Source organism: Drosophila grimshawi, unplaced genomic scaffold, assembly GCF_018153295.1.
Source record: "Drosophila grimshawi isolate 15287-2541.00 unplaced genomic scaffold, ASM1815329v1 contig_1377, whole genome shotgun sequence".
Lineage (NCBI taxonomy): Eukaryota > Metazoa > Arthropoda > Insecta > Diptera > Drosophilidae > Drosophila > Drosophila grimshawi.
The window spans coordinates 11,139,434-11,162,161 of NW_025062900.1; the positions used below are offsets into that span (position 1 = coordinate 11,139,434).

Genomic DNA, 22,728 nt, shown 5'->3' on the forward strand with positions numbered 1-22,728 from the left:
TTAGAGTGCAAACAAATATAAATCAAATTGTTTGCCATCCACACTTTGAACTAAAGTTGTGCTTTTATGTGAATTGTGGCTTCATTTTGGGAGCTGCACTTGCAGTAAGCTTTATGGCTGTAGACTACTTTATATAATTGACCATTTTATAGCGGATAAATCCCGCAATTTCAACGCAAGCCATAAGAAAAAGTTTTTACCAAGATAAAGTCAACTTCGACAGGGCTGAGACTTAAATTTTTAGCATAGTTTGTTGTTGATTTTGTTTTGTACGAGTTTCACCTGGCAGTGCCAATAAGCCAAGTTAGCAAGCCAAGTTGCAGTTTATGCTGTCAGGCAGCTGCTTGTGGCGTCACCTGGTTGCGACAATATGCATGGCACTTATTGCCGCTCCAGTTGACATGCGGCACAGGCTAATGTTTGCGAGAGGGGAGTCGAGGGGGTAACCAAGAAAAATGTTGTAGCTGCCAGGGCATATTCTTATTTGCTCAAGCGAAAGTTTTTAGCAGCAGTTTTTTTGGGGTTGCTTTTCTTATTTTATTTTTTTAGTGCCTGTTGAAAACTCGGTAGCCAAAAACAGCCAAAAGCTGCATAAAAACAGGCAAAAAATGTTGCCATCAGTTTGCGTTGAGCTACGCGCCACATGTCCAAAAATCTCTGCACAAACACACATAAGCTCGAAGCTCATATAAACACACACACACACACAGACACACACACACACAGATACACACACAGACACATGTTGTATCCTTAAGTTGTTTTCATTGCAAAGGCACATTAAAGTTAACTTCTTTGGTTTTGTTCGTTTTTCAAATACCCATCAGACGATAGAGAGGAGATACCCTGCAGCCAGCTGTTAAATTTATAGTAGGCTTCGGCTTATTAGTTTGTGCAATTTAAAAATAAGTTTTGCATCTCATCGATCTTTAATGCATCTGATCAAATTGATTTTTAATATGTCAGATAATACAAATTGAAAGTATAATTTACAATTGGGTATTTTATTGCTATCAGAAATCGATTTGCTTTCCTTCCATCTGCTTCATACTCTGCACAACTTTATTGTAGGGCAAACAAACTGAAATAAAAGTATTTTCATGAATTTTATTTAAAATAATAATAATTATAATGTTGAAAATGATGTATATAACTAGATGTGAGTACAGGATATCTACTAGTCGAGCACACAACAACCTCTGTTTGCATTTGTTGCTGTTGTTGTGTTCCTTGCTGCACAATGCCAGCCTGCGGCCAACTCACAGCAGGTGTGTGGCCGAGTGTGCAATGTGGTTACTGCGCTAGATGTGTGTGTGTGTGTGTGTGTGTGTGTGTGTGTGTGTGTGTGTGTGTGTGTGTGTGTGTGTGTGTGTGTGTGTATGTGTGTGTGTGTGTGATTGGCTGCACGGTGTAGAGGCCATCATATCCCTGGGTAAACGCTTCAAATTTATGCACTTGTGGGATTTTACATGGCACTTGGTTTGCCATTTTGATATGCCACCTACCTAACACCCGGTGTCCCCTTCCTCATTGCAGAAACCACACACACACACACCCTCTACTTGAATCAGCTTGCTTGCAATGTTTCTTGTTCAACTGATTTATGCATTTACATTGCAGCAATGTTTTTATTAGATTTCGGTTAAGAATAAATATGCAAATGGCCCAAACTAGAGCAGCAAGCAAAGGAGCACTTACCCAGACCACCCACATCCCCACTCAACCCCAACTTGCACCTGCCACAGGTGCAAATATAGATGATGCTTGAGATGTGCACAGGTGAAGGTACAGCAGACGACAAGTGCTGGCTGCGACAAATGAATGTTAAAATACACACAATGCATGACAAAATGCTGATTGCAGCTGTTGACAATATTCAACCAACCCATTCTCACCCTCACCCTCATCCTCCCCAACCCACCCCATCCCCCAGGGGTCAAATTGATGTCGTTGCTTTGTCATGTGAGAGTGATGATGAGTTTTGAATCGAGCATAACAATTGTACAAGTTGGTTTCCCCACCATAAACATGTCTGTCAAATCACACAAATCATTTTGCATTCAAATCATTATGATAAAAAAAAAAGTCGAGATTGAAATTTGTTGGTTAAGATAATGAATATATTTTTTTTTAATAAACTGAAAGCATTTCACTTCAGATTGAATACTGTCTGCTAAATGTTGTTGCATGCTGTTTTCAATTTCGATTTGAAATTCTGCCAGTAAAATAATTATAAGATATAGAATATGTTTGCTGTTTAGTTTAAATAAGCAGTGTTTCTACTAGTTTGGAAATGGAATAGAAATTTGGCATTGCTCAGATTTCAGACATTATTAAAATTAAATGAGAATTTCATCTCAAAACTGACTAAATCATGTTTGTTTAATTTACCCATTGTATAATAAATAGACAGTGTTTCTGGAGATTTAAATGAAAATTACGCAAAACTTGTTTAATCTTTAGCCAAAAATGTTTTTAAATCACTTTAGGTATTTGCGTTTATATATTCTGAAATTAATTATTTTAAGTGCAACTTTCTTCTAACGACTAACTTGATCATTGTGGATACATTAACCGATTGTCTGTTGGCAGCAATCAATCACTGGAAATTGTGACATTTAGCATGACCTTTAACCTTTGAAGAGTTGTAGCTCAAAGTGTTTGAAATTTCATTTGCCGAAAATTCGGTTCATCTTAAATGGATTTTCTATGTGTCTGGCTGACTGTTGGACTTGTCGAGGCTGCGCATGTTTTGCACTTGACTCCCAAGTGGTTATCCATGTCAATGGAGTGGCATAGAAAAGGGGATGGGGAACGACTGAGGAGGGTTTTAGGGTCAGCGTCAATGCATGCAAAATTTGAATCACATTCAAAGGTCAACGACAACAGCAACAACAGCAACAACAAAAGCTGGAGCAGGTTAGGCGGATAAAAAAAGGTCAAGCAATTAAGTGTTGATCCGCTGACCGCTGAGTGGAAAATGGCCGTCTGTCGAGCGAGACAGATAGTCAGGCAGACAAGCAGCCAAACGGGGCAGAAGGGGCAGATGAGTTGTGTGGCTGTTTGAGGAACAACAACAACAACAACAACAGCACTGAATCTATTTATGCGCTTGATAAGAAAACAGTTACACCCAACAATTACTGGCATTAGCTTTTCCTTTTACGCAAAAGTCAGGTTTTCTTTGCAGCTTTCAAATGTCAATCTTATTTTGAGTACAAATATACTCTGAAAAGAAGTAATGAAAAGGAAATTTACAGTTATTACAGTTGTGGTTGAGCTGTGACCCTGTGGCCTGTGGCTATTTCTGGCTATGCAAATAAACGTGTGCATGCTTGAACTTTGACCTGGTCAAAAACAAAAAATGCTTAGTCAGTCGCAGCTTTAAAAAGATGTTGGTGCTATATAACATTTTGCTGCGGTTTACTTTCCAAAAAGGATATTTTTTTAATATTTACTTACACACACTTCAGCAACTGTTTCCCTCTCTCCCTCTCTCTCTCTCTCTCTCTCTCTCTCTCTCTCTCTCTCTCTCTCTCTTTCTATCTCCATCTCTCTCTCCAAATCTCTTTATCTCTTTGACAAGCTAGATTCACACGCAACCAGCTTCCCTTTGTGACGCTCATGAAATTTAATTACGCATACGCCCAGTCGCCCAGTCGCCAGCATTAAAATTATATTTATTTTCAACATATATATGCATGTGTGAATATATATAAGTATGTGCATATGTTTAGACACCTTACGCGCTAGACTAATGAGCGACGTCAGTATCTAACACATCTACAAGTATGTGGAACTGACGCCCATTATGGGCATGCAGACACTTGACTGACTTTTCCGTTTCCCTTGGCAAAATATGCTCAAACAGTGAGCATATTAGCTTCGTCATTTGTCCACAGAGAAACCTTCTGTAATTAAAATCGAAATGTAGATTAAATATACAAATATATATCACAACATAGATGAAATTTGCCAAGGATTAAAATAACATTCTGTACAAAACGCACTTTGAAATAAGTTTTCCTTTAAGTCAATCGTTGTTTTTCCTTCTTGCGCTCTTTCAATAATTAATTAATTCTACTAAAAATCATTCTAATTTTAGTTTACTCTTTAAGTATGTATTTTAAAGATATCTAGCTTAAATTATTATACTAATTCTAATAAAATGACAACAAAATTTTTAGTTTAACTAAAGAAAATCATGGCATACACTAAATTCCCCTAGGCTATATACTCTAGATTCATTATTCTTGTCTTACTTTTACTTGTCTTTTTTTTTGAACAACATTCCCCAGCAGACCCATCATATGCTGCCAATTTCCAACGCTAGATGGCGACCTGACACAGAGTGCTTATTAGACAGTTGGTTTTATAGTGATTTAATTTTTTTTTATTGTTGCACAGAGCATCTTACAGTCGAGCAGAAGTGAGTATGCCCCAGCTTGCTAGTTACATATTCATTGCGCCCGCGATGTGCTACGTGCCACTCAAATCTGCCATGCCCAAGACCACTCCCCCCGCCCCTATTCTTTTAGGCTACATTTTATTTTCATTTTAGTTTTGGCACACGAAACTATTTTGTTGTTGTTGCCTGCAGTTAATGTAATATAACCATCATCAGTGGCTCCAAGGGAGAACAGTGGGGAGTGGGAGGGAAGTGGGGGATGTTGGAGGATTTAATGGTGGTGCAGGATACGCTTCACTTTAGCGCCATCGTGACTTGCACGAAAATTAAATGATTTGTATTCGTGAGAAAATAAATTATGTGCAAGTATTTTAAATACGACTTTCTGAAACTTTTTTTTTTTTTTGTATTCGCTGCTAAAATGAGAGCGCAATTGTTCACAAGCAAGTGCATAGAGAGAGGGGGGTTTGGGGAGGTGAGGCAAGACCAAGGCACTGTCTCCTGGCTCGACATAATGAAAATGTCGAAGTGAAAGTAGTAAAATTTACATAATCTATGCGCTCCAAAATAAATGAGAAAAATCACAAAAATCCCAGGAAAAGCAAAAGGCGAACGATAAGTGAGAAGCGGCGCCAAACGAAGGAAGTGCTGCTGGCGAAATGATAAACATTTGATTAAGCGCATTAGTTTGGAATGGGAAAGCGAGTGGCAGATGCGAAAAGGGGAAATGGGGATATGGTTTGCACCCAGGTAATGGGCGTGGCCAAAGTCTGTTGATAGTTGAAAATGTTAAATAACTTTTGATAGCGTTGCGAAAGTTTATTAGATGTGAGAAATATCAACATAGCACAAAGTATATATGTGAGAGGTGTGCGGGGATTTACTGTTACTGTTCGAATTATATGCAAAATTGAGTAAGTAGCTAAGATTGCGAAGAAATTCAAAACCATTTAAAATGTGTTTTTTTTTAAGAGTTGCAGTCACGAGAGAATGCGATGAAATGAAAGAAAAGCAACTGGGGAAAATTAACTTGCTCTCCAGAGAAGCGGAAAGTAATGAAGAAGGCAACAAAGTAAGTAAGGGTGACAAAAAGAGATGATAAACATCCAAGTAAACTGCCAACGACTGTCTTTAAAATTAGTATCGATTGCATGAGAAATGCACTTAAGGAGTACAGCTGTTGAAACACTCTTAAAATAGACACTTAATTCGTTATAAAAATGTTTCGAAATTGCAATTAAATACTAAAAGAATATCCATTTTGCTACCTCCTTCAAGCACAGTTCGATTTCCACAGAAAGAACGCATTGTGTTATTTGCTGAATGATATTAATACTCTGTCTTCTACAATACGAATTTTAAAAAAATCATAAATTTACATTTGAATAACAGCTGAAACCAATGGGTATCCATCTGCTCTCTTCTCTCCCGCACGCCTAAAGCGGTTGCTTACAACTTGACAGAATGCTTACTATTCACTCAACTACTTTACACGCACTCTCACCTCGAAGCTCGGAAGATCGGGCAAACTTAGCTCAGCTGAGCTGCAAACGTGCCTAGTTATGCATAAAAAAGCTTCACTCATATTAAAATCAGTTATGAGCTAGCTGCTCTCAATAGCACTCAGTTTATTGTCACGTACTCCAATTGTCTTGTTGCCATGAGCTATGACTCTGTCTCGCTTCCACTAACCAATTTCACCACAGATAAGCTCAATATAAATGTCGCCTTGGCACTTGCCAAATACATTTGCATATCGCGGGCTGCTTGTTCATTGATTCACTTGCGCGCTCCCTCTCTCCCTCTCTTTCTCTGTCTGCCTTTGTTCCTCAATCTAACCTCTTGCTGCTTTAACAAAGCAAAAAGAAAAGTGCAACATCAGCGCAAATAAGCTGACTCTACTTCTCCCTCTCGCGCTTAATATATATTTTATGTATTCAAATGCGCAAAATATTCATTTATCTATGTGTGCGTGTGTGTGTGTGTGTGTGTGTGTGTGTGTGTGTGTGTGTTTCGGCAACATATGAAAGAAATATGCAAACGTCATCGAATGTACAACAACAACAAAACACTTAGCTCTGATCTGCTTTGCTCAAATTCCGTTAACCTTTTCAACTAAAGGTGAAATTTTCAGGCTGCGTTTTGCTTGCTGCTGTTTGTTGTTTGTTGTTGTCTCGAGTCACATTAGCCTAAAAGCTCAGCTGCATACAGAGAAAGAGATAGAGAGAGAGATGCGGAGCAAAGCTGATTTCAACATTTAATATTCTCTTTGTGTGTAGCATTTATTTAAAATTTATGCTGATATCACACACACATACACACACACACACATGCATTACTTGGCTGCCATTTTGAGTCACTCAGTCTCTTACAATATGCTACATTTCCATAAATATTTAAGAAAATTTACATAAAATGTTAAAACGTCTTGTCCTCCTCTCTCTGTCTCGCTCACTCGCTCTTATGCAAATAAAACAGCAATATGCGGAAAAGAATTTAATTCATGACGACAAAAGTCACTGCTCAAAAAGCCCACAGAAAACAACAAAAACTCACATACACGCACACACATACTTGTGCACATATGAAATGAAAATGTAATGCAAAATGATGTGTCTGTATGTGTGTGTGTTTATGTGTGTGTGTGTAACTGACTTCTTCCGCTTCTTCTTCTTCTTTAATGTCGCCTCGTTCTGGGCAAATATTGAGGCGCGTTGAGCCGCATGAAATTGCATTAAAAGCTAATGAGCTTGAAATGAAGGACAATTTGCTTTTGAATTGAAAATTTTGTTGTCTTTTGTTTTGTTCATTGCGGTAAAACGCATGAGCATCGACCAAATAATCCGTAAAACTTTTTAATTTCTGCCATGAACTCAAAATGGAAAAATCGGTAGAAAAAAATCTATTGCCAATTGCCGCACCTTGAATACCCTCTTCATACATAAATATAATATTATGTTGTTTCTCTTTTTCGCATGTGCTTTTTATACTTTTCAAGCCATGTACATAAACGAAGCATTTTTTATTGTCTCTCTCTCTCTCTCCACACTTTGTCTCTCTCACCCGACTCAACGAATAAAAGTGGAAATGCACATGCAATAACAGCTGAAATTGGAAAATACTTTCTGAATGTTTGTTTTCTTAACCATTGTGCAATATTCGAATTTACCGCTATGGCAATGTGTAATTATCTAAATTGGTTTTATTCCAATTGCACTAAAATTTCAAATAACGACTCGGACAAAAGCACTAGAATTGTATCTAGCAAGACAAACGAATAACACTAATCTGATCGCCTGGACACCTAGCAATAGACTAACGAAAAGCCCGGTGAATGCATTTCGTTTAAGGCACGTCTCCTCACACTTCAACTCAACTGATGCGCTCAAAAGTGTGCTCTCCTTATTTGGGAACAATAACCGCAGAAGCCGCAATCCATTAAATAAAATTTTATGTTCACACCAATTTCACGCTCAATTAAAAATAGCCGCCGCACAAACTTTTACTCTCGAATACAGAAAGAGAGAGAAAGAGTGGAATTGGGAGGGAGGGAACGCACAAGCTACGCAGTCATCTAAGCAATGATCGAAAAGTTAATGCAGCAAGCAGCGCTGCAGCTTTTATTTTTTTTTTGGCAATTCCCTTTTGATTATGTTGATGTTTTTTGGTGAGTGAGTCTCGATTTTGTTGCTGCTGAGTTTGTGATCTGCTCTCTCAACTACAGTTAAGCAAATTGAGTACAATTGTGCTGAGGTGCCGTTAAGTTTTCTAAACTCATCAATCGTTTGCTTTATGTGCTCATTTGTATAAGCTGCACTTGTCACACACACACACACACTGACACACATCTGCATATGCATATATCTGCAGCAGAAGAAAAGAGTACAAAAAAAATCTCATCAGGCCTCGGTTGAGTTCTTTTTTGTTGCAGCCCCAGCAGCTTGCTGTTGCTCTTTACTTCTTTTTATACCCTGGAATCTATGGCAAATGGGTATAAAGAATATAATGGATTTTTGTAAACAGACAGAAAGAAGCAGCTTCTAACCCATAAGGTATATAAACTTTATTCAGAATCAACAGCCGAGAAATATAGGTTCTCATATACCCGCAGCAGATTCAGTTTGCTTATATCATCTGGAAAATTTTTATCAGGCATTGTAGAAAACGAATTTTCATATTGAACTCATTATTATCAGCAGCCAGTATAATATATCTAATAGCTGAAGGTATCTCGTAGTCGAGCTCACTCGACTAGAGCATTCTAGATTGCCTTGAACCCGGCTCAACTCGACTCTTTCGCACTCATGGTAAGAGATGTAGCCGTCTCAAATCTGCCCATGGAAAGTAATCTTAATGGCTTTTTTGTTGCCGCCAGACCAGGAGGAAAAAAGAAAGCAGCAGAGAAATACAACAGGCAGCCAAAGACAGGAAAAGGCAGACAGCAGCAGGCAGAGGCAGGCAAAGGCAGGCAATGAAAATTGCAAAATGCATTCAAAACCGTTTGGGGGGCCAAACGCATAAATTGTGAACCCCATTGCTGCCACAACCCGATCTCTGGCTCGTGTATGCGAGAGCGGCAGGGGTGGGGGGAATGGTGGTTAAGTTGTCTGCAGATTTGAATAGCCAATTTGTTTGTCATTGTTTGCACAGATACTTTGCCCATGATGTGGGCTGCAGCAGGAGCAGCAGCAAGTTGGGTGGGGGAGGGGCGGGTGAGATCCATTTGCATTTCTAAGATAAAATGCAAATATTTCAATTTGTAACTTAAGCAAAATTGCCTCAATGAGTGCAGCTGTCAGTCAGTCCAAAAACCCGTCAAAGCCAAACAGAAAACCGTCTAACACCAGTTGAAAACCCATCAGAAACAGAAACTCATTCACAGCTGAGCTTAAGCTGTGCAGCCTTTAGTTACAATTTATAAGTCAAAACAATATTTAAGGCTGATTGGTTCTCGTAATTGACCTGGCCCACAATTTCCTATCGAATTGCATTTTAGTCTACTCAAGCGGCAATTAACACTAACCCAACAACAAAAATCAACTATTTCCTCTTCTTGTTGCAGTTTTTTGTGTGCAGCTAATGGACCATTAGAAAAATATTAAAAAGAGCTTAGAATACTGTAAAATTGCTTGACACTTGCAATCTGGCATTTTATCCAAAGACAAAAAGTATAAATTTCATAGTAAAGACTTGAATTTTAAAGTGGATATGCAAAAATAATTTATTGTGTTTAAGCTTTAAGGCATAAAAGATTAAGCTTAGGATTTAAAGTATTGTTTTTTGCATGATTGAAAAAATTAGATTGATTATGTAGAAAAATGAAGATTTAGTTTTTATTAAGTTTGTATAGTATTCCAATCCGATAACGGCTATATATTATTATTATTATTATTAATAACAGCTGAATAGATATTGTCGTCTCCTAAATATATCTATCTGCATAAGCTAGGTGATTATTAGCATATTAAAGCTCATTATTAGGTCTTTGAAGTGACTTAAAGTATCCAGATATATATTTCTATATCTAATTACAGTTATACAAAATGTTGCAAATTTGTTTTGCAATATCGCAAAACTTGAAATTTTACAACGGCCAACTTTAGTTTGCCCAAATAATAATCGAAGTTTTGGTTTATACAGCATTGTTGCCCCGCTTGAGGGCAAAGTTTCCCAATGCCGTATTTCACATTTCCGCTTTCCACTTTCCATTCTAACAACAAGGACACACACACACATCTTCAATTGCTAACTCAATAAAATTACATCACGCAGAAGAAACTTGAGCTTTATTAGCAATCCTTTCTCTTCTCTGTGTCTGTATCTGACTCTCTCTATTTGTCTGTCCCTCTCTTCTTTCTGTCTTTCATTCTCTTGCTGTTCGTCCTGTTACCTGAACATCACTGTGCCCTAATTGCAATAAAAACAATTTGCAACAAGTATGTGTAAATAGCGAGCTGCCATGTTAAGTATTTGTGGACAGACTTCAATGTCGACAACTGCAACAACAGCAACACTATCTACAACGACATCACATGATTATATATATATATATATATATAACAACCTGGTTACAAGCACAAGAAGAAGAAGAGCCTAACCAAACAAGCACACAACAAGTTCTTGAACATCGTCGTCGGTGCGCCTTGTAGGCGCTATTCGTATACCCTGCATGGCATTTCATTTGCAGGGTATACTTAATTTGCAGAACATATTTGTAATATATTGCATTAATATATATTTGACCTGATTGACTATGTTTTTGCTGGAAGCAAAATGATATGTAATGATAAGAAACTCTTGAGAAAGTCCTTGCTAAAAATATTAATGAATATTTAATTGTTGTATACAATTAACATTCTTTGATGTGCTGTTCTAGTTTTTTAGATAAAGTCTTAATAATATTTTAGCTGTGTATTATTGTTGTTTCTGTTTTAATGGACATTTGTGGAACAAAACATTTAATTTTCTCATACAATGAAAATGCACATCGAAGCTATTTTGGTTGTTGCATTGTTGTGCACTCGAGTTGCATGTGTGTCTCTTTCAGTTCAGCCGCTGCCCAACACTGTTTTTGCGCTGCTGTGTTGGTGTTGAAACTGTCAGTCAAAATGTCATTAGATTGTTGTTGTTGTTGCAAGCTGCTGTTACTGCCGTTGTTGATGCCACTGTTGGTTTTCTTGCACAAGCTGCTGATATTTGAACAACAACTGTGCACACACTCAGAGAGAGAGAGAGAGAGAGAGATAGAAAGAGAGAGAGAAAGAGAGAGAGAGAGAGAGAGAGTGTGTGTGTGTGTTATTTCAATGGACACAGTCAGAGGCATGCGTTGTTGGAGGGAGCTGTTTTGGGGTGTTGCATGGGTTTCAGGTCTTGACACTCTTGTTTGCTAAACAAAGCAATGTATGTCAAGGCATAATATGTTCATTCAACTCAAAAACAAACCAGAGCATCAATAATGCAACACGATGGCACGATTTTTACTTGCGTGTTAGAGTGTTTGTCTGTGTGTGTGTGTGTGTTGGTGTGTGTGTTTGGTTGGTTGGTTGGTTTGTTGCTATTTGCCGACGCCATCAATGCAATTGAAATGCACTTGTAACGAATTGCAATACAAATTGAAATTGCATGCAACCGCAGGCAGAAGGTTTTTCGATAAAATACTGCCGCATATTTGGCATTAGTTAGTAGAGCGTAGCAAAAGTCAGATACTAACAAGAATATATATATTTTTTATTTCAATACAAGTCTTAAATGCATAAGTTTGCGCATAAATATGGAATGATAATATCAGTCCGACAATTGTTTCTGTTTAAGTTGACAATATATAATAAATCTCATTGCGTCAAAGTGCGCCAAAATACGAGAAATAAGATGCAAATATAAACATTCACTTTCAGTCGGATTCTCATTCTTAAGCTGAAACTTACTCTTTTTTCAAGGCAGCTTTCCTGTAATTTTCAGATAGTCTTTTTCCTGTGTTTCTCGGACGTTCTCTTATGCACAGTTAAATTTGATGTGCAGTGGAAAATCTTGAAGGAATTTCCATATTTTTAATTACTTATTTTGCAACACTGGTGCAACAAAGCAGGAATATGCAATTGAAGTTTCTCCTTTTGGAAAAATTGCATAACAACTGCCATTAAAAGGCAGACATGCAAATTAAAATTCACTGAAACAAAAAAAGAAAGTGAACAAAAAAAATTAAAAAAATAGAAAAGAACTTAAAAAAAACCCATAAGAATAAGGAAGCGTTACGGACAACATAAAAGTTATAAACTTTGTTTAAAAAACAATTACAAGCTGCAAAGTAGCAACAAAAAACAAAAAAACACAACAAACAAACAAAAAAAAAAAAGGAAGCATAAAGAAAATATTAAAAAATATAAAGTTTACAGTCAATAAAAAGCCGGAAAAGGCAATGCAAGAAAACTCTTTATGACAACGGGCAAAATAATAATAAAGAGACTGAACGGGAACGGGAGGAGTCACGTGGTGCGGAAAGGGAAGTGGGCGTGCTTGTTTGGGGGGTGGTTGTGTGGCAGCAGGCTCAACATAGGCACTAAACGGCCACTTAAACGTTAACTTGATTTAGCACCTCGTAACAAAAGACAATACAAAAACAAGAATCCCCAAAGAGCAAGGATTTCAGGCAGGAGGAATTATAGGCGTATAAAGCTATAAAAACAGATCAAAAGACAGACAGAGAAAAAGAGACAGAAGGACATACAGAGAGAGACAGAGAGAGACAGAGAGAGAGAGAGAGAGAAAGACAGAGATAGAGAGGCAGAGACAGTGCAATAAAATAAAGAGTACGCCAACGCGAAAATAAACAAAGAATTCGGGGAAGCTCTCCAAAAGGGCCAGCAAACGCCATAAAGTAAATCATATACGAACAAAGCATAGAAATGTGCAGTGAATTTGATAATTGCCACGAAACCCAGATAAAATCTTTATAAAAGCAGCCAAAAATGGCATTTCGATTGACCATTTTATATGGTCACGTCTTACGATTCTTTTAAAGAGCTATTTGAAATCAATTCGATTCGATTGTTGTCAGCGGCTCGACGAGCTGTTCCCCTAGATAAAAAAAAACACTCATTGATCTTTTGAAAGCAATATTATATATTAATCTGATGTAGAAGATGCATAACTGATTGAAGCAGACAAACAGGCGGACATCATCATATTCACTCGGATAGTGATGTTGATCAAGAATATATATATACATTGTGGGCTCAAGTACGTCTACTTCAATGCGTCAAAAATTTCATGTACAAATTTGAATTCCCACACATCCCTTTTGAAGTAGATGCAAATATAAATGAATTTGAACTCTGCGTATTTAAAGTTTATATTACAAATACTTAATAGTCTAAGAAAATTGTATAAAGAGAGCTATTCATATTTATTACTTATTATTCATTTACATTACCTTTTGCTAATGATTAACATTTCACAATGAATAATTGCACAAATCATAAGTTTTGCTGACTTCCACTATCCAAACTTGAAGCACAAGTTTATTTCGCAACTTATGCCAACTGCAGCAAAAGCCAATAAAGACAGAGTCACAAAAAAAAAACAACAAAAAGAAATACAAAGATAACCAACTTGAACACTTAGTCACCAACATATAGAGTGGAGAAGAGGGCTTGTGGCACAGTCAGGGAAATGTCTTGACAAGCCACAAGGGCTTCTAAATCGAGGCAGGGACTCCAAAAGAAATAATGTCCTGAGGCCGCACGGGAAAATGAAAACTTCTTTGTAATGCAACCGGCAAATGGCAACTGGCAACTTTCTTTACTTTCTTTTTTTGCCTGTACCCATCTATCTGCCTTTGAAGAGGGTATTTAGGCTTTAAACAAGTGACGTATTGAGAGAGGCATGTTGGGAGTTCCAAAAGATATAGACGAGAACCTTAAATGTAAAATATATCGTCAGAAGTCGGATAAGATTATATTATATAATACATTGTTTTTAATGTGGAAAATATTTGTTTATTAATTCGGCAACAAGAGAAATTACTAAATACAAAAAATACTGAATCCATATCACAAATATCTTCACACTTTTATAGGGTATTTAGAGTACGACTGTGTTGGTCCTTTTTCCTCTTTTTTTTTTGCTATATGTTGAATAAGTTTTCTGGGAATGGGTCGACGAAAGTTACGCGAAACGCTTCCAGCTGATGAGTGACGTGTCAGTCAGACGGAGTGCAAAGGACAAGAGAGGGGTAGTGGGAGTGGCAGCGAAGTGCTCAAAGGAGTCGACGCGTGGCAGCTGAAACTACAATATGAGCAAAGAGAGTATTCGTACGTAAGATGAAAGTAAACGCAAAAAGCATTTTTTTTTTTGCGCCCAACATCGAAATTTATCGCTCGGCAGTGGGAAACAAGTGGGCGAAAAAAGAATAGCAATCCGCAAAGGCAAAAGGCAAAGAATTCATCATCATTGCTCATCATCATGTGGCGGCGACTCCGGAGGTGGCAAGCTGTCAAAGTAGGCATGGCAGTAACGCTCCCAGCGGTGTGATCCACCGTTGTGTTTGATGTGCCTACAAGAAAAAATATCCAAAAAAAAAGTAAAGCAACAAACTTGCAAACGACCGCAGTCCAGAGCAAAAAAAAAAACAGAAAACAATTCATAACTACACTAAACCGAAGTTTAAATACACTTACAGACTGAATTCAAGTTGTGCTAAGGTTAAGCTTAATTATTATTTTTAATAATAACTGTATTTGATATATGAGATACAATAGTTCGATGCTGATCATATTGAGAATGATATGCAGTATGAAACTATCAACTTGTAAATGTAGCTTTGGTCAACAAAATGCTCTTCATACAGAACTTAAAGTCGACTAGTTCCATCGACAGCTATATAGTACTATGTGATATAGTATACCGATCCGGTCAGTTGCAACATATGTAGTTCTTCACCAAAACTATAAAATTAGCTACGTGAAAACTGACTGAGCTAACTAAGTTTGTCTTTCTGATTATTATTAGTATTGTAAATAATCGTAATGTGTTCAGAGATATCTGATTCAATGCGTTGCACCCTTTGTGACAAAATCCAAATAGCCTTTCTGCAGGAATATCAGAAAAGATGTCGTTTATTATATTTCTTTGTCGCTGTCTCCTCGCTTCCTTTTTTTGTCTGCTGCTCTCCATGGCAAAGTTAATCCTTGGGCATCAATTTCCAGAAATAATTTGAGCAACATCAAAACTTTTAATACGACCAATGATAATGGTCCGTCTACTCCTCGTTTCCCAGTTTCATACCACCCTCTCCCATCCCCCGCAACGCCAACTACGACCTTGTCCCGCTGTGCGTTGTGTGAGTGGCAAAAAGTTTTTTTTTATTGCCCGGCTGTCGTAATTTCTTTATGCTGAGTTATGGGGCTCAAGTAGCGGACAACGTGGCAACCTTTTGGCCCTTAAAGCCTGCCCAACCTGTGGTCAGTTCTGGTCATTATGCTGTTTATTGAGTGCCACACCTGCCAGCGGGTGTCCTTCGAGGAGCCAGGAGCCAGCAGACAGCAGACAGAACGCAGGACTCTAGACTCTGATGCATTCAATGGCAAATTGGCGTCAAACAAAAGCTCTGCAGGAGTTTTGAGACTGTTTTTTTTTTTTTTGTTCTGGTTGGGTTTTGCTCTTTGGCAATCGGCTTTATATATATTAACAGTGAATTGTTATGGCATTAACCTTTTGCCTGCATCTCAATTGAATGGAACAGCAGAGCATATTTATTTATATTGTCTCCTCGAATTGTTGCTTGAGCTTCTTTGATCCGATCGAGTTAAAGTTTTTAATTTATTTGTTGTTATAAACATATAATTGGCTTTATAAGTTCTTCTAGAGTTTGTTATGTTTTGCAATTCTTAATTTATTAATTTATATAACAAGCTAAGTAAATTTATGTTAATCGTGCTTAAAATAAAATTAGAATCATAAAGTATAAATTATGGTTAATTGTATCGTAAAAAAGAAATTCAATTTGAAGCACAAATAAGTAATAAAATCAATAAGTAATCAAACATTGCTCAAAAATTGTGAAAACAGAGTTACCAAGTTCCAAATCAAACCCCCAACAAACTACTGCCTACAGAGAGGCATTCGAAAGAGGCAGCTAACTTGTTGCTACTCAGTCGGCTAAATACCGTTGCTCATTAGTTGGAATCATGCAAATAACTGGCAATTACACGAATGAAGCTTGCCTCATGATTGTTGTGTAATGTTGGGGACTGCCAGTTGTCAATAACTGAGAAATAATCGCATTTGTGAAGTGATCAATGCTGAACCGACGCAAACTGGCAATGCAGATGGCCAATGGAAATTAGAAGGACACTGAACGTTGCAATTAGGCGTTGCCAGGCAAGCAAGACAAACAACGAGGACAACAAGGACGACCTGGAGGACACTGTGCAGGTGGCGCCCCCACATGATGCAACTAAACTTCCAGCAGCCAACTAACCTTGTTTTTTTTTGCCAATTAAACGCATTCGCTAACAACAAAAAAAAACACACACACACAATTTTCCTGACGATGGAATAAAGTATGTTATTATACACTTAAAAAAAATGTATGACCTGAAATTAGAAAAATATTGATATATTACTTGCTTTTAAAATGAATTTTGAATTTAAAGTGTACCTTTTTTGTTCCTGTGCAAAGTTTTTGCCCTGGAGTTCATGTTTTTGCTCCGAGCGCCTCAGGGCGATGCCTATAATGGGGCATGCAACAATAAGCGCAGCGCCAGCAAAACAGGTGAGGCAGGCTACTCTGCTCAACGTTGAAACAAGTTTATCAACGTGTGAAAATTGCGAAGTGCAAAATGCGCAAACAACAACAGCAACAACAACAACAACAACTTTGGCTACAACATCCTGACGCAAGCATATTCAAATGCAAATCACGTCATCAATATGCAACGCACACACAAAGCCACACCCCATCGCTACCTCCCTCCCTCCCTCCCTCCCACATACCCTACAAAAGTGGGCACCCACAAGCCAACCGCAAGTATTGCTTCTGCTCGCTTCTGCTCCCTTCGCCTTCCGATTCGCATATCGAATGTTGCATTTTGACAAAATTATCCATGGACCAAGTTCAATTTTGTGGGTCATTGTGGGAAAAATTTGCTGTTGCTTCTCTGCTGCTCCTGCACCTGTTCCTGCCACTACTACTGCTACTGCTACTGCTGTGAAGCCAAAAGCCTTAACGATGGAAGCATTTTCTTTCTGCTTTTAAGTTACACGTGTCTGTTGTCACTGTCATTTATAGCAACTTCTAACGATGGACAGTTAAAACTTGTAGGATTTTAATTATAATGCAACCGTGCACAGTTTCTTCGACAAGGAGTACGCGAGGGTTGCTCGAGTAATTCCGAATTTCTTTTATATCAATTTATCATTGCAAAATTCCGCGTTATTATTTAGTATACATTATTTTAGATATGTCTTTCGCTGGCTGCAGGTCAAGTGCTTTTTTATATTTTATAATCCGATATTTTTCGAATATTTAATTTTAAAAAATATGTCAGCAATCAACAAACAATTTAAATTAAATTATAAAGTATTTATATATATATATAGTATATATCTTCATAAGGATTACTAAACTTATTTCTTTTCTTTGCCAAATATCATAATGAATCTGAAAAATATTGTCTAACTTCAAAAGCAATTTGAGAGCTGTAACCAATTACTTAAAAAGTTCGAAGATAGCTGAACTATAAAATGAATATTCCCTTCTATCGACGCAGATAGAAATAAATACATTTTAAAAGGTTATGTTAAGGGTTCGTTATTGTTTTCCAAAATAAACTATTTAAGCTATTATAAGGGAAAGTTCGGTCTGAATAGTTTCTGGCAAACCTCTGACTCTCCTCCCCCCTAGGTCATCTCAATTAAGTAGAAGCTGTGTGCTTGCATTTTATCAAAGGCAACGATAACGATGACACTTTGCCTGCCTGGCATCGATTTGAAGTCTCTTTTTTGTTTTTTTATGGCCAACCATCTCTGAAAACTCATCAAGCGCTCTCCACGCCCTTGCTCCGCTTCAAATCCACAGCTCGTCACGCTGCCCTGGCAACTGGCAGGAGGCGAAAAAATAAGTCACTCACTTAAAAGTTCAGCGGCGGCAACGCTTGCAAAAGTTTGCTCACTGCACCATATCCAGTGCTCCACATCAGCGTCCCAAGTACGGCATCCTGCACCCAGTGTCCCGTATCCTTCGTTCTGTGTTCATGTCCTGGACGGAGCTGGTCAGTTAGTTTCAATTTTTGTTTTTAGCTTTCAGTTTAAGCTGCTCTTCCTCGACTTCAACTCGTACAGATATATATATATATATATATATAAATTTGTTGGCTCTTTTTTTTGGTATTTTTTTGGCAGCTGGGTGGACACAGTGCACGCTGATTACATGTGACAAGTTAATGAGTTTGCGGCCAAACATGGCTTGTTAAGCAAATAAATTAATTAGCGCTCTAATTGAGTTTTCTTTTCCCATTTCCGTTTCCATTCACTACCCCTTTCAGTCTGCTCTTTGCTAGGGCTTGTAAATGATGAGCTCTGAAGCGGACGAAAACGCACTTCAAATAATTTCAAAGAAATTAACTTTAATTTACATATAAATTACTCGCTTTATATGTGTAAATATATATATATATATGCAATGCACTACAATGCAAAAATTGTAAATTCCAATCAGATTCACAATTCCACGAACAAAATTCTGTAATCATTTTAATTTGCCATAAGTAAGCCGGAAGCAAATGCGCATTAAAATGCATTTTAAATGGCAAAAGTTAAAAAAGTATATCATGAGTCAGTATCTGCTGCAAGTAGTCGACTTGCATATACCCTCTAGAGTTTTATTTAAACAAAAAAATGTTGCATAAATATGTCCGTCATAATCGAACAATTGACATGAATCGGGCAAAGGTTAATTTAATGTAAATATCAACAATTTCCTGAAATAAATTTTAGCTGTGTGTAATATTATTATGAAAGATAACATTTTTGTTAGTTTTAATTTCGTAAAATCAGTTTTTAAGCATAAGGATTTAATTTTAAAATGATTTTTATAGCACTAATATTGATAAATTGTTGATGACAAACAGAAAGCAGAAATCGAATATAAACATTTGTTAGGATTTAAGACTACATCATTTCACATTGGCCAAATTGCTAATAATCTTTTGATATATTTGTACTCCTTTCAGGTATGTATCGGCGCCAATCCACTCATCGTGGTCATGTAGTAAAACCGGAGTATTGTTCATGGGCGAGAAACCCAAGGCGGGTATGCCAGACTTGCGCAAAAAGCGACTGTCTGTGCCGCCAGTGAAGATCTGTGGTCGGATATCGAGACCTCTGCAATGGCAAAATCTGTAGTATATATTCCAAGTAATATTCCCTATCCAAAGTCCACTTACAACTCATCAGTGGCACTTTTGAAGGCCAGCCAGAAGGGATTGCTAGCATCTGTGGCAGTGGGTGGCACATACGGATGCTTTTGATCGAACTCCAGCTCAATACCCCCACCAGCCTCTGACATCCAGGTGTTTAACTTAAGGTAAAAATATTGCAGTATTTTTAAGAATTAAAAGTTGAATATTTCTTGCCACTCACTTGTGTGATGAACTCGTCATGATTCACATCGAGGGCAAGGCGACAATCGAAGCCAGCTGTCAGCTCTGGTGGCACCACATTGCTCTGCACTCCACCACCAATTCGGGTTAGATTTATTGTTGTCACATCACCAATCTTCAGCTCTGGATTGTTCTCAAGACGTGCCACTTGTTGCTTACGTAACTGCATCATTTTATCCAAAATATATTGGAACTTCTCGCCAGCTGTATTTGGCAACAGGAGCGATCCGTGTCCCGCAGTGCCCGATATCTTAAATGTTAGACCTATATGGGAGTGAATTTAAAATGCAATTCATTTTAATATTTCAAGCATGACTTTGGGTGCACTTACGCCACACACTCCGCTCGGCGTAGAACACGGGAAAATCAGCTGTTGGCGAAGCGAGTCCTTCATCTAATCCAAATCCCACATTAAGAGCACGAAACTCTTCAGTTTCCACAAAGGGACGCATGCCTCGGCGACCACCCATTTCCTCATCTGAAAATGAATTTACAAATTTGTAAATATTGGGCAGTCGAAGAGATAAATTGAACCACTATTGAATTATTTCTTTAATCAACCGCAGCATTTCAAGGTGATAAAAAGCCATCTGGGATCGGGTCAGATTATACTCCTCAAAGTGTGCTAAACATTCTACAATCATAACTCTGTCAAAAGTGATCCAACTATCAAAAACTATGCCAATATGATTTTGGTTGACTTCTTGATTAATACTGTATTTAAATTTGAAAACGTGTTTCAGTTTCAATTATCAAGTTAAAATTATACTGTAAAAAAGAGCTTCTATGTAAGATTACAAACTCTCCACTGCCATAATTTAGACAGATTTTGATCATAGTTTGGCTTCCTTCAGATTCTAAAATCATGTAAAAATTCTTAGCGAAAAATTGGAATACTTGAATTACCTGCCACAAAAGACATGTGTATGGTTCGCTTGAACCTGGCTCCACTGCGCTTGAGGGCTCTAATGGCCGCCAGATATTGCATTCCCACGGATTTCATGTCTTGCGTGCCTCGGGCAAAAATGCGACCCTCGGCGTCCATTTCAGCAGCAAAAGGTTCATGCGTCCAGCTGTCCTTGAAGACGGGCACCACATCCATATGAGAGTTGAGCAGAAGGGCGGGCAATTGAGGCTCCAGCCCCTGCCAGCTGATGACAGCCACAGGATTCGCAGCATCTAATGGATAATATACAGCTATAGGTAGTTCCAGCTGTGTGGCCTGTCGTCTTAGGAATTCCAAGCAGGGAGCTAAAGATTAAATGAGTAACAGAGCAGAATATTGAATACATTTCAAAATTGCTTACATTACAAAAGGCTGATTGAAAAGTTAGAAACAGATTATCATTTGATGAAGTCTGAGATATCTCTTAAAAATAACTTCTTAAATAGTTTAGCCCACCATAATTGGGATTGGGATGTACGCTGGGTATGCGCAGATATTCGCGAAAATATTGTATCTCCTCATTGGATTCCCACAGTTCAGAGTTCATTTTTTGTTTTATGGAACAATTCACCTCCGTTGTGTTGAACAGTTTAAGTGAAACTGCTCGGTTTGTGTGTGCTGACAGCCCTGCTAATCTAATCAGAGTGTACTTTCAGCGGTTCCAAGTCGTAGTCAAGATACTTGTGGAACAGCTGGGCGAATAGCATTCAGTTGAAGCGAAGCCGCAATGCAAACTGATTAATGTGGCGAGCAGTTTGACGGAAACAAATAATTGACTTTAATTTAAGCGCACAGCTGATAAAATGTTTATACACCACATCTACCGCTATATATAAATATATTATATCTACTTGAGATACAAGCTGCAAACCAGAACAGTTTAACTAAAATTTATTAAATTGCAAAACCAGTTCTTCAATGAAGCAACTTGAATAACAAACGAGTTTTAACTAACAATTAAGTCTTCAAATTTTTGTTGAGTGTATGCAATATGCAAATGACTACAAAATATAACTAATCACGACGCTGATAAGCCACTTATCTCTACTCACAGGCCAGTTCAGTATTCTTTTTGGTGATAAGCATTCTGTTTACAATTTACACTTGCAGCGCGATAAGATTTGCCATAGGGCATCAACCCTATAAAAACCTTTGAGACTCAACTGTAAAATCCGATAGAATAAGATAGAACATAACTAAATCTCTTAAATTGACTTATTTTCTTCAGCTTCAAACTTTGCTCAGCGTAAAACTAAAGATCGCAAAGATATATTTATTATTTGGCATCGTTTGCCAAATATATAAAATAATTAAAAATGTATTCCTGAATTTATGAATTCTCTGAAAAACAAATGAATGCACTCCTGAAGCAAGACTATAAACAATAAATTGCAGTCCAGTCGTTTAGCTGTAGTTCACTGAATTGATTTTGGTACAGAGTTGGGAATTTTGGGGTTGTAAGGATGTTTTGCCAAACAAAAGTTGTTGGCCAGTGCCAAGAGCAGATAAATTTATGTATATTTACAGACATTTTTAGCTGTTTTTGTTCGCTGCTGTTTTTGGCACTGGCACAACAAGTGCACATTATTAAGCGATAATTATTTGGACACTGGAGAAATGCAGCAAATTACTGCAATCTCAGAAACATTTTTGATAAGGAAAAAATCTTAAATAAAATAAATTATACCAAACTTAAATTGAATTAAGACTTAAGTTCTTCAAAAATATACTTAAATTATTTTTTAGCTTGTTGAGTTCCGTTTAAGTTTCAAAAACGAACGGCAGAATTTTGATTGAAAAATTAATTTGTAATTCAAATTTGTTTATTATATTTGATAATCAATACGGTCTCTGCCTTTTCGTAGCTTCCTTTTCAATCAATTTCTGTATCAATAGGTTGTTGCTTACTTTCCATATTTCCTTAACTCATCCTTATTAGCATTTCAAATCAATGAATAGAGGCAAGAAAATTTGCGACTTACACATTCGGAGCTCGAACATACTTTTTGGCATACTATTGAGCTGTTGGCCCCTTCAACATTTTGGCAAATTAATTTTGTCTCTACCAGGGCTTTGGATAGGGTACTTTAATACACTGTGAGAATAGCAAAGGGAAAATGTGAATGCGTGCCCAAGGACTGACCTAAGTCAAACAATTGACTTGGGGACTTTGTGGATATCAACAAAGCGAGCAATGAACCAAACAGGACCGTCCG

The 22,728-nt window shown here is 37.5% G+C and overlaps 1 protein-coding gene and 1 long non-coding RNA gene across 3 annotated transcripts in view; one reads left to right on the plus strand and one right to left on the minus strand.

The window, feature by feature from the left end:
• LOC116805318 overlaps positions 1-22,728 on the plus strand; it is an 86,998-nt gene that overhangs the window by 40,725 nt on the left and 23,545 nt on the right. The window lies entirely within an intron of this gene.
• LOC6570878 (aminoacylase-1) lies at positions 18,745-21,248 on the minus strand. The gene is made up of 6 exons (XM_001997054.3): positions 20,969-21,248; positions 20,473-20,817; positions 19,898-20,044; positions 19,547-19,830; positions 19,351-19,484; positions 18,745-19,288 (listed from the first exon to the last, which is right to left on the minus strand). Exons 1-6 carry the CDS (start codon positions 21,057-21,059, stop codon positions 19,081-19,083), a joined length of 1,209 nt encoding a protein of 402 aa, XP_001997090.2. The 5' UTR covers positions 21,060-21,248; the 3' UTR covers positions 18,745-19,080.